The sequence below is a fragment of the Gymnoscopelus microlampas genome (genome assembly GCF_963454915.1).
Source record: "Gymnoscopelus microlampas genome assembly, chromosome: 21".
Lineage (NCBI taxonomy): Eukaryota > Metazoa > Chordata > Actinopteri > Myctophiformes > Myctophidae > Gymnoscopelus > Gymnoscopelus microlampas.
In genome coordinates, this window is record NC_139958.1 from 8,218,985 (window position 1) to 8,232,122 (window position 13,138).

Genomic DNA, 13,138 nt, shown 5'->3' on the forward strand with positions numbered 1-13,138 from the left:
GACAGATACAGATATCTCCATATATGTCGGGCTCAATGCATACGTGTTCTTGTCACAGACTTGTTGCCATGGTTACGCGGCCGGCCGCCACGTCACGTCTATGGTCTACGTCGGCTCACTGCTGTCTCCTTATTGGTCAATAAGTCGATGATGACCAGTGACGTCACAGCGGTGCCAGCTATATAAAGCAGGGATTCTGATGGCTACAGAACAGTTGAGTTTGGAGCTACTGTGAGTTCAGAGAGAAACTAACACTGCGCCACTCAGTAGTAGTGAAGAAAGAATATTTTTACAAGAAGAAAACAGAGAAGAGAATATACACCAACATGGTCATGGATCGAGGTTACATGCAACAAGTAGACTGCGAGCTGCTCTTGGACCCAGCATGGGAGAAGGTGCAGAAGAAGACATTCACAGTTTGGTGCAACTCCCACCTGAGGAAAGCAGGCAAGCAGATTGAGAACATAGAGCAGGACTTCCGGGATGGGCTGAAGCTCATCCTGCTGTTAGAGGTCATCTCAGGCGAACGCCTGGCCAAACCAGAGAAAGGCAACATGCGAGTCCACAAGATCTCCAACGTCAACAGAGCACTGGACTTCATCGCCAGCAAAGGAGTGAAGCTGATCTCTATCGGAGCGGAGGAGATTGTGGACGGTAACGTTAAGCTGACCCTCGGCATGATCTGGACCATGATCCTCCGCTTCACCATCCAAGACATCTCTGTCGAGGAGAGGTCAGCCAAGGAGGGCCTGCTGCTATGGTGTCAGAGGAAGACTGCACCCTACAAGAACGTCAACGTCCAGAACTTTCACATCAGCTGGAAGGATGGCCTGGGGTTCTGTGCCCTCATTCATCGGCACCGCCCGGAGCTCATTGACTATGATAAACTGCACAAGGATGATCCAACGACCAACCTGAATACCGCCTTCGCAGTGGCAGAAAAATACCTGGACATCCCCAAGATGTTGGATGCAGAAGATATCATTAGTACCGTGAGGCCAGATGAGAAGGCTGTCATGACGTATGTGTCGTGTTACTACCACGCATTCTCAGGCAAACAGAAGGCAGAGACAGCCGCCAACCGGATCTGCAAGGTGTTGGATGTCAACCAGGAGAATGAGCAGCTAATGAAGGGATATGAGAAGCTGGCCAGTGATCTGTTGGATTGGATCTGTCGCACCATCCCTTGGCTGAAGAACCGTGTTCCAGACAACACCATGCAGGCCATGCAGCAGAAGTTGGAGGACTTCAGGGACTACCGACGCCTCCAGAGGCCACCCAAGGTGCAGGAGAAGTGTCAGCTAGAGATCAACTTGAACACCCTGCAGACCAAGCTGAGGCTCAGCAATAGGCCCGCCTTTATGCCCTCTGAGGGCAAGATGGTGTCGGACATTTCCAATGCGTGGGGAAACCTGGAGGGAGCAGAAAAGGGCTATGAAGAATGGCTCCTCAATGAGATTCGCAGGCTGGAGAGACTTGACCACCTGGCAGAGAAATTCCGCCAGAAAGCAGCCATTCATGAAGCCTGGACCAACGGTAAGGAGGACATGCTGCAGCATCAGGACTACCAGACAGCCTCTCTGTCAGAGATCAAAGTTTTGCTGAAAAAACATGTGGCATTTGAGAGCGACCTGGCCGCACACCAGGGCCGTGTGAAGCAGATCGCTACCCTTGCAAAGGAGTTGAAAGAGCTGAACTACTATGACTCTCCCACTGTGAGTGCTCACTGCCAAAGGATCTCTGAACAGTGGGATGTTCTGGAAGCCCTGTACCTGAAACGTAAGGAGACTCTGCAGACAACCGAGAAGCTGCTGGAGACCATTGACGAATTGTACCTTGATTTTGCCAGAAGAGCGTCTCTGTTTAATAACTGGATGGAAGGTGCTATGGAGGACCTGCAGGGCATCTTCATTGTTCACACCATAGAGGAGATCCTGGAGTTAAGAACAGCCCACGAGCAGTTCAAAGCCGCTCTTACAAAGGAAGACAAAGAACGCCAGGCCATTCTAGGCATCCAGAATGACATCGCCACGATCGTCCAGACCCATAATGTCAACATGGCTGGCACCAACCCCTATACCAAGGTCAACCACCAGGAGATAAACAACAGATGGGACAAGGTCACACAGCTAGTGCCTCAGCGCGACCAGGCCTTGAGCGAGGGGCATGCCCAGCAGCAGAACAATGAGTGTCTGCGTCAACAGTTTGCCAAGCAAGCCAATGAAATCAGACCCTGGACCCAGACCAAGATGGACGAGATTGGCCGTATCTCCATCGAGATGAAAGGCACACTGGAGGACCAGCTAACACACCTGCGTCAGGATGAGAAGAGGATCGTTAACTACAAGACAAAGATCGACCAACTAGAGGGACAGCACAAGCTCATCCAGGAAGCACTCATCTTCGACAACAGGCACACCACCTACACCATGGAGCACATCCGAGTGGGCTGGGAGCAGCTCTCCACGACCATCGCCCGCACAATCAATGAGATTGAGAACCAGATCCTGACGCGGGATGCCAAAGGCATCAGCCAGGAGCAGATGAATGAGTTCCGAGCCTCCTTCAATCACTTTGACAGGGATCACTCTGGTACTTTGGGCGCAGAGGAGTTCAAGGCTTGCCTCATCAGCCTGGGCTTGGACATTGCCAACGATTCACAGGGTGAAGCCATGAGCAACGTGAATGCCGACCGACTTGGCATGGTCACCTTCCAGGCCTTTATCGACTTTATGTCCCTTGAAACCGCCGACACAGACACTGCTGACCAAGTCATAGCCTCTTTCAAAGTCCTGGCAGCGGATAAGAATTACATCCTAGCCGACAAGCTGCGTGGGGAGTTGCCACCCGACCGGGCAGAGTACTGCATCGCCAACATGGCCCCTTACACTGGCCCTGATGCCATCCCAGGAGCCCTCGACTACATGTCCTTCTCTACCGCGCTGTACGGTGAGAGTGACCTCTGAACCTCATTGCCAATCAAATCCTGAACCTGGCACCAAAGGGGGGACAAGGTCCCTTTTGGCACAGGCACATTTGTTACAAGATAACAAATGTGTTGTGATGAAAACAATCGTTAAAAAAATATTATAATGTAAAAAGAAAAAAGGTATAAAAGATTGTAAAAGAGAGAAAAAAAAGAACCCCTTGAATGTTGACCTCTCATCCTGTGAATTCCATCACCCAAATCCCCTGGGAATCATCAACAACAACGTGTTGATGGTTCCCAGGGGATTTGGGTGATGGAATGCCCTTAGCTCTGGTCCATAGCGTTAGAAGTTCTCCTTAATGCAATTTTTAATTCTATATTCTAAAATATAGAATACACTTTTGCTACTCACCAAAACACAGACGATCTTAATGTGTATTTTAGACGTAGAGGTGGGGGGCTCAGAGTAGGCTTTCAACACACTAAAAAGTCTTTGTTTTGGTGAGTAGCGAAAGTGTATTCATTTTTACTACGGTGGTATGCTGGCAATGGCGTTAAGGAGAACTTATAACGCTATGGACCAGAGCTAACTAGACCTCAAGACCCTTCATAGAAGAAATATAATACAAAAAAATGAATTAAAACAACTGTCCTTTTAAGGGCCACCCCCTCTCCTATTGCTGTGACCTTGCCGTGGTGGAGAGGCTTGAGTGATTCAGTGACCCTGGGTCCTATTCCGGTGGGGGTTCAACCACATCGGATTGGTCAAAGGTGAGAATCCAGACTAACGACAGCAAAATCTCTTTCTGTAATGAGTGAGGTATTTCACTAATGACACTGACCATGATGCTGACCATCATACTGACCGTGATGCTGACATGATACTGAACATCATACTGACCATCACGCTGACATGATGCTGACTGACCAGGATACTGACATGATGCTGACCATGATAATGATGCTGACCATGATACTGACATGATGCTGACCATTATAACATATGCAATTATGCATTGTTTTAAGCTGACATAAAGGAAAATAGGTAAATAGCCAAACATATAAAATAGTCGATACACTTATTTTGTATGCTATATCAACCCATTTTGCTGGGGACCCCCTGCAACCCCTTCAAGGACCCCTGCGGGGGACCCCTTCAAGCCTACACTGTAAACGTAGCATATAGACATATAGATAGATAGAAATATCTTCACCTATACAGGAGTAAACGTATTTTGTCATAGAAAAGACAGATTTATCTTTAAATATCATCTCTCAAAGTGACCACACACTGTCTAGTGTGTGGTCAAGAGCATTACTTAGATGCTACTAATTCGTTGTTTTTTTTTAAGTCTGTAAAATTGTGTTTTTATTTATTTATTATTACTGATCGACTATACTGCCCTACAAAGCCAAAGTGCAGTAACTACTTTTTTGGACACACCGACCTATTTGTGTATCCCAAAGGTCAAATTAGCCTTCGTGATTTGGGGGTATTAGATTGTTAGATATTTTTTTCTTCGTAGTTTTGCACTTTGGCTTTGTAGGTCAGTATAGTAAATAGCTTTCAAGACCTGGAGTATGATTGGATGATTGCTTCTATTGCTATGGTACAGGGGCCAGTTGCACCACCTCACACTAAGTTCAAACTTAGCCTAGTTATAGCTTAAACAAATTCAATCCGGGAAAGTGTCTCTGTCATTTTAGATTTCTTTGGCTATTCAAAAATAGCAGATATACAAGCTCATAGCGCGGTACCGAGTGCCGCGCTATGTGCTTGTAGATCTTCTATTTTTTGAAAAATCGCGAAAATGAGTGCAAATCTTTGAATATATATTTAAAAAATATATATATATATTTAAAGATTTGCACACATTTTAACATAAAAAACAAAAAATAGCAGATCTACAAGCTCATAGCGCGGCACTCGGTGCCGCGCTATGAGCTTGTAGATCTGCTATTTTTGAATAGCCAAAGAAATCTAAAAATGACACAGATATTTTCCCGGCTAAATGGGTTGAATAGCTTTTTTAAAAGCCATTTAAGCTATAACTAGGCTAAGTTTGAACTTAGCGTGAGGTGGTGCAACTGGCCCCCAGGTCCACAGCACCCTTACAGGTCTGTAACTGTACAGACTTGACAATGCAACCGGTAGTCCCATTTAACCCTGGAAAATGAGACAACATAATAAGAAAAAAAAATGCAATATGAAATGATTTAATAATGGTACTCCAGTGTTTCCCGGCCTGGGGTCAGGAACCCTATAGGGGTATAGGGTGCACCAAAGACCACAGAAGTGGGTGAGCAGTGATGGAAGAAGTACTCGCATGTTTTACTTAAGCAAAAGTATCAATACAGTTAGGATTTAAAGTTCATACTGGAGCCACAAACCACCAGGAAACAAAGGATGCAATCAAATATCCAGTTTATTTGGCCAGATAATGATGAATAGGGTTGACTTTGGGTTTCATGTTGATGCCATGGTTATAAACAAAGACACAAAGAAACAAATTATAATATCATGCCAGATAAAGTATCAAACATAAATATGGCCTTTAAATTATATTATACATTAAGGTATATCATCAAAATAATAATAGGCCAAGTATTTACTTCATAATATTAAACTCTAAATATCCATATAACTCAAGTTCATCAATTCTTCAATATAATTATATAATCCACATCACTAGAAGTAAGACACTGGAACTTACATTATACCAGGTTTAACAGACGCATGGCAAACATCAGTGGTACATCAGCAGCACACGGCAAACACAGGCCGGCTGCATGTGTTTGGAAACAAAGGACAAGGGGGGAAACGGGAATCCAGTCCTGCTTTTATAGTGGGAGGAAGTGAGGTCACCACCACAGGTACCAGTCTGAATCCCATTGTGGTGTCTCCTTGTGGAGCGGAGGGGAAATGAACCTTGTAGTTTCTGACAAATATCCTATTGCACAAATAAGTCTGTAAGTACAAGTTCGGTATTCAAAATGTACTTGAGTAAAAGTACAAAGGTTTTGGCGTCAAAGTGAATGCAAGTACCAAAAGTAAAAAGTACTCATTATGCAGAAGGTCCCATTACAAAAGTTTAAAAATGTATTAAAATCCTCAGAAAATAGATGTCTATTTTCAAATTGCCAAAGTATATATTTACATAGGTCTGAATTTGTTTTTTTTATTCATAATAAAAATCTACAAAGTAATCTACAGAGTAAAAGTGCAATATTTGCCTTTGAGATGTAGTGGAGTAGAAGTAAAATGGTTGAAAGTACTCCAGTAAAGTAAAACATACCTGAAAGCTATACCTAAGTACAGTATTTGAGTCACTGGTAAGCATGTTGCACATACACTGTATCAAAAATAATCTTAGCTAACTCCCAAACGTAACATCATTGTGAAGTACACAAATAACATTGTTTAAAATAATGTTTCAAAAAGTAATTAATTCTATTTACCATACTGAAAGCTCAGAAGGTGTCACACCTTGTGGGTTGTATTTTGTTACTGATGGGAAGAAACCTCTTATCTCCATATTTTAACTTTCTCGTAAATGAATGCCTACTTTGTCATACTACAGTTTCACACAAAAGTAGCAAAAAGTAAGTAAGTAGGTCGGAGAGGCTTATTTGTCGGTATATCAGCTAGAGCACGGTAGTCTATCCCTGTGCGCTATAGCATTGGTTCTCAAAGTGGGGTCCGGGGACCCCCAGGGGTACTTGAGGCGGTTCCAGGGGGTCCCCAGCTAAATGATGGATAGGAACCAAATGGGCCCTTATGGGTCTGTAACTCTGAGAGTGTACAAATGGTACACTCTCATGTAAAACACTCTCATGTCAAACCAAATGGACCCTAACGGGTCCATTTGGTTTGAAATTTGAAAACCACAAAGAAAAGGGTTTTATATACCGTTGTATATATATAATATAATTGTCTCCGCCAGGCCAGGCGTGGCCGAGACTATGTTTTGCACCCTGTCCGTCCGTGTGTCAATGTGTTCGTCCGTTGTATCCGTCCGTCCGTCCGTCCGTCGCCCTTTTGTGGCCATATTTGGACATCTCTGTATCTGTCTGTCTGCCTGTGTCCCTTTTATGCCCATATGTGGAGATCTCTGTATCTGTCCCTTGACCCATTTATGCCCATTTATGGAGATCATGATGTCATCAGTATACGCCCATATATGGGAATGCCCATATATGGACAAATCAGTTGGACGGTGGTTCTGGACAACTGGATCTCCATATATGCCTATGGGCATATCGATCGGATCAGTGGTTCTGAACAACCGCCTATCCGACGACTTCATGCTGGGCACCGCACTCCCTCGGGCTCTCTGCGGCTTGCACACCAAGTTTGAAGTTGGTCGGTCGGATGGTTCATCCCTGATGTCATCAGAATATACCCATATATGGGCTGCTCTGATGCTCTTCAGTGACGTATTAGATCATACGTCACTGTGGCAGTTTAAATATTGGTTTCAGAGTTGATATAGGTTATTCTATTAAATGCAGTAGGAGCCTTATAGCTAGTATATATTTCTATAAATACTGTAATTATCTGCAGTGTCCTAGGAAGCCTTGTCGTGTTTTTTCTCTAGAGAAAGCTGTAACTTTTGGGTTTTGGCTCCGTTCAGTGAACTTTCATTCTCTCTTTCTTCAGTCCGTCCACATTTGCAATTGATACCAACGTCAGCAAAGTTTCAAGTTCAAGTTCTACTATTGCTGTATACCACAATTCCCAACCTAAGACAAATGGCAAATGTGTGGCAAATCAGTTGTGGGGGCATGTGGGGCTATCCTTCCCAAAAAATGAGAATTATAAAGGCTCTCACTGCACGAATTCACAGAAAAACAAGAATGTTTACAGGAAACCCCCTCTGAGAAGTGGGAAATGGCAACGTGGGGTAACAGACAGAGGAGGACGCGAGGCCCCTAGGGCCCCTAGGTGGGACCACACCCGCAAGCCCTTCTTCAACAAGGAGCTTTTCCTGCAGGCCAACTGCCAGTTTGTGGTGACCGATGACCAGGACTATACAGCTAACTTCACTGACCCAGATACGCTGGTCAACTGGGACTGGGTTCAGCAGGTGTGCGTCTACAGCCACGAGGTGCCCCTGTGCCCCATCTGCCTGTACCCTCCGGTGGCGGCCAACATCACACGATGCGGTCACATCTTCTGCCTGCCGTGCATGCTGCACTATCTGTCACTCAGCGACAGGAGCTGGGCCAAGTGTCCCCTCTGCCACGAGGCCGTGCACTCTGCTGACCTCAGGAGTGTAGTTACAACGGAGACCAGGCAGTATGCGGTGGGCGATCGCATCACCATGCGTCTGACACGCAGAGAAAAGGGAGCTCTCGTGGCCATGCCCAGCGCTCAGTGGGTGAAAGTGGAGGAGCCGGTTCGCTTTGGAGACGTGCGTCTCAGCCAGTACTCCAAGCTGCTGCTGGCCTCTCCGGAGCAGGTGCTGAACCTGGTGGCAGGAGAGAAGGCCGCCCTGTGGGCACGGCTCAGTCTGGAGGTGGATGGTGAATCCTGTTTCATCCAAGAGGCCTTGTGCCTCTTGGAGCAGAGAGAGGAAGCTGTGTTGAAGAGACAGAAGTTGCCCTGGTTCGCTCTGGAAGAACCCGCCTCCCCTGTGAAGGAGGTGGTGACCATAAGCAGTACCAGGCCTGTGCTGCAGTACTCCTCTGCCTTTGATGATGAGGTGGCCGAGATCCCAGAGGAGGCAACTTGTGAGGATGCGGACCTCCCTACTGGCATTCAGGGGAGTGTGAAGGAAGAACCTGCCGCTCCAGAGCCCCCGCCTATTGAGGAGACCCCTTCTGATCAGGCGAGGCCAAGCCGGCCCCCAGGCCCCCAGCCATTTTCCAGGGCATGTGGATCCTACTACTATTTCTACCAAGCTGAGGATTGCCAGGAGATGTTCTTGCACCCGCTGAACTTACGCTGCCTCGTGCGTGAGTACGGCAGCTTGGAGGACTGCCCAGACACCATCACTGCCACCCTGGTGGAGATAAAGGGACACACGGTCACCGAGGACATCCGCTGGAGGAACCGCTTTCTGGCTCACCTGCCTCTCACCTGTGAGTACAGCATTTGCGAGCTAGACCTGCGGCCGCCCGTCGTGTCCAAGAAAACTCTGGCTACCTTTGCAGACGAGCTGGAGAAAAGAAGGCGCTTCAAAGAGAAGAAGGCGAGGGACGAGAGGCACAGGGAGAAGCGCATCGAGATAGAGGAGAACCGAAAATGGGGGAAACATCCGGAGGCGCACATGGGTCTGACCAACCTTAAGCAGTTCCCAGCGTTCGGGTCCCTCCGTGTATACCCCGACCCGGCTCCTCCTTCACCGTCATCTGTGGGGACGTTCCCACGTCTGGATGGACAGAGTGCTTCGTCTATTGTGGACCATGTGGAGGACGACTGCAGCATCATGTCCTTTGCACAGAGGCTTAAAGGTGGTAAAGCCAGAGGTGATTGGAATGACACGTTCCCACGTCTGGATAGACAAAGCGCTTCATCTAGTGCGGGCGGTAGCGTGGAGGACAACCCCGCCTGCAAGTCCTTTGCACAGATGCTGAGAGACGGTACAGCCAGAGGTGATGCTGGGCCCTGGGAGAGTGATGATGACGAGTGGGACCGTGTCCCGGCGGTACCCGACTTCCAGACGTCTTTCAGCCAGGCCTTTGAGCAGCTTCTGCAGCTCGACAGTGCGGACACTGTTCCTCCACAAGCCGTGGTCGACCCTGATGAGAGAGGAGGAGGAAAGAAAAGGAAAAAGCCAAAGAATCAGAAGCTTCTGATGAGCACATCCATGGCCAGGGGTGCAATGCTCACTGGACGGCCTTGCACGCCGTGCCGGAACCTATTTGACCAGGAGCACGCGCAGGCACACGCATAGATTTAAAACTACTTTAAATTCGCACCTCAACAAAGTTTTCAAAGGCTCCCGGCTCACACCTAGCGAATTAACATAGGAATAAGCCTAGATGCATATCGACTGTCCATTGTGTGACTTGCAGTGTAGGTGTTAAGCGACGTGCGCGTCACGTCATTGAAATAGAGTGCAAGAACATACCAAATGAGCATTGCATGCCTGTCCATGGCCGTCTACACAAGGTAGACAACACTGAAGTTTATCATCCCCACTATCCTAAAGGTCTGCATCCCAGAGCCATTTTGGGTCATAAGTAGTCCATCATTTTTTTTTACATTTCCTACAAAAGATAAAAGGTTCCCAAAAAAGATTTCGGAAAATAAATAGATTTTTTTTTTAATGTTTTTTTTAAATGTCCAAAGACCTTATAATTTTTTTCTTCAAACATGATCAAAGATTGTGAAAACGGCCGACATACAAGCTCACAACGCATCAAAATCTGAAGCAACGTGAGCTTGTAGATCAGCTATTTTCTGTTTATGAAATAGGGCTTAGGCAGTGTAAGTGATATTTTTTTGTTAAAATAAGTGTTATAGCTTTATATTCCCTCATTGTTATATTAACAAGGGTCTCCCCGTCTTTACTCTTACTCTTTAGTAAACAGAAAATACATCTTCCGGTCGGGATACCAATTCGATCTAATCAGGACAGAGAAATTAATGAAATTGGTCATAAAACAAAACCAAAAAAATGGGGGGGGACCCTACTTTGAGAACCACTGCTCTCTGGACAATGCATGTTATGTGGATGATATACAGTACCTATACAGTAGTTTTTTTTTACCTTATATGATTGATGATGATGTGTTTTACCATGATTCCTTGTGAATGAAAAGTGCATAACAAATCAAATGTTTTATTATTATTATTATTATTTGCAGTTACTGTAGTTGTGGTTGGCCAGGCCTCCTGAGTTTAAAGGGATAGTTCACCCCCAAAATGTATTTTTTCCTATCGGTTACTCACCCCATGGAGACTTGAATTCATGGATATTCTTTTGTTTTTGTCACATTCCTAAGCCAATGACGATTTGATGACGAGCAGTGGGTTCCGGTGGGAGACACAAAGGAGACTCTTTGTAAACAAGTGATTTTTGGGTGAACCATCCCTTTAATGTTGTTGACCCAGAGTGTTGCCCATCAGCAGTAGGCCTATACTTTTCAAACCTTTTCGTGTCAAGGACCCTCAAAATTGATATATATTTGGTCGTGGACCCCCATCTGAAAAGGCCCCCCAGAAGAGAAGATTTGTGTTAAAAATGTCAAAATTATTTAAAAGTTTCAAGATATTTCTTTTAATTCAAAAATAACATATATGGACAAAGTGGTTGAAAAGATTGATGCTATATTAGCTGGGCTACTTTTGCTGGGGACCCCACACTTTGAGAACCACTGGACAAGAGGAGTAATGTGGGAACAAGGTTTTATTAAGAGTGCTTTATATACCACTGGTTCTCAACTCAATGTCTGGTCCGGCGACCACCCAGAGTCCAAATGGACAACTCCGAGAGTGTATGGAATGGGTCCATTTGGGGGACCGTGGACCCGACGTTGAGAAACAATGCTTTATCCAGCTGCAGATACGTCACATGCATTAGACAGGGGTCTTCAGCGTTTTTCAGGCCAAGGATCCCCTAGCTGAGAGAGAGATGAAGCATAAAATTGTGTTTGCAGATTCAACTTTTTTTTTTGTTCTTGTTCTGCTCTTTTTTCCCTCTACACCTATCTCTTTGCCAAAAATAGCAGATCTACAAGCTCACAACGCTGTAGTGCATTGGGAGCTTGTAGATCTGCTATTTTTGCCTAAGGTTCTCCTCAGAAAAGGGATGCTAGGGAAGTGGTTAGGTTAATGTGCAAAATAAAATCATATAAAGATTTGGTGGCACCCTCTGTAGTAACTCTGAGGACCCTAGGGGGTCCCGGACCCCCTGTTGAAGACCTCTGACTTAGGCAATGAGGCAAACTTTTTGACTTAGGCAGAAATGAATGAAACAAGCATTCTGATAGGCTGAAAACATATAATAAGGCAGGATGAATCAGCAGGAGCCCTCCTCTCCTTCAAACCCACTCTAAAAGAGCACTTACAGGTGCGCTGCAATTCGACCACCCCCCCCCCCCCCTCCCCACTGTTTACTGTACATATTAATACTGTTTTTGTTTATGATGTTTTGCATATTAGTGCTACTAGGAAACATTTAATGACAGACAAATATACACTACTATGATAGTGTATATTTGTCTTTTCAGGACCCCAGACCCCCCACTAGCCACGCCCCCAACCAATCTCCTGGATTCTGACAGTCCAATGTTGGCAGCCCTGGTCAAGGCTTTATAGCCCCATTTAGAACCCCTCCCTCCGCCTAGCTCCAAGATGAGGTCCCGCTGCGTTGGGTTCCGGCAGAGTGCGACACCGGCGAACGCACACTGTTGATTTTTACCTTTTTCCATATATCGTATGTAGCCTACATGATGTAAGGGTCCATTTAGGACCACTGGTGGTCTCCGGACCCGGCGTTGAGAAACAGTAGAATAAACCTTTCTAAAGTAGCCTACATCAACTAGAAATAAATAATAATTAAAGCTAAATGAATACAAACTTCACATTTTTTTGTGACTGAGTCGAGATGCGGCTGTTTATATTCGTTATATGGGAACAAATAATTATTATAATATAAATGGGCAGCTTCTACATGAGTGACTTTAATAATTCCCACATGGGAACTGGGAACAACTCTAAAACCTAACCTAAAGAAACTGAAATGTTCACTGTCAAGATGCAGAGCATGACAAAAAGTATATTAGATTAAAAACAATAATAGGCTACTAATAATATTAATAATGATATAGTTGTAATTTAAAAAAGCCTTTATATGCCTACATTCTGTTACAATGTGTAGCCTATAATTATAGGCCTACGTACGTACGTTAATACATATAAAAACTCACTTCGTCATTATTTTCAAACTGTCATGGAGCATTTTTTCCCCGTTCATTCATAGCAAACTAATTAGTCTGCTTTTTTATTTATTTTGGGGCTTTTATTTAGGCTAATAATCAAATATATTGATATCTAGCTGCCGAAATAAATATCTGACGTATTTTTCCATATTTATGCAGTGGTGGAGAGTAACTTAAGTGCATGTACTCAGTCTTCAGTACTTTTACTTCTACTCCACTAAGGCAGAGGCAAATATTGTACTTTTTTTTAACAAGTATTTGAAAACTTTAGTTACTAGTTTTGTATCTTTATTATTATTACAAAACATGTATTAACAA

At 45.0% G+C, this 13,138-nt stretch overlaps 2 protein-coding genes across 2 annotated transcripts; both read left to right on the top strand.

Annotated features, from left to right (window-relative positions):
* Nucleotides 1–962: 962 nt before the first annotated feature.
* On the top strand, nucleotides 963–2,966 carry LOC311037563 (alpha-actinin-1-like; the record flags this gene model as incomplete). Its single annotated transcript, XM_084046776.1, has 1 exon — nucleotides 963–2,966. The coding sequence occupies one exon, from the start codon at nucleotides 963–965 to the stop codon at nucleotides 2,964–2,966; it is 2,004 nt and encodes a 667-aa protein (XP_083902902.1).
* Nucleotides 2,967–7,174: 4,208 nt separating this feature from the next.
* Nucleotides 7,175–12,129, top strand: LOC311037786 (E3 ubiquitin-protein ligase RNF10-like; the record flags this gene model as incomplete). The annotated part of the gene is made up of 3 exons (XM_084047076.1): nucleotides 7,175–7,288; nucleotides 7,777–9,751; nucleotides 12,110–12,129. 3 exons carry the CDS (start codon nucleotides 7,175–7,177, stop codon nucleotides 12,127–12,129), a joined length of 2,109 nt encoding a protein of 702 aa, XP_083903202.1.
* Between the last annotated feature and the right edge of the window lie 1,009 nt (nucleotides 12,130–13,138).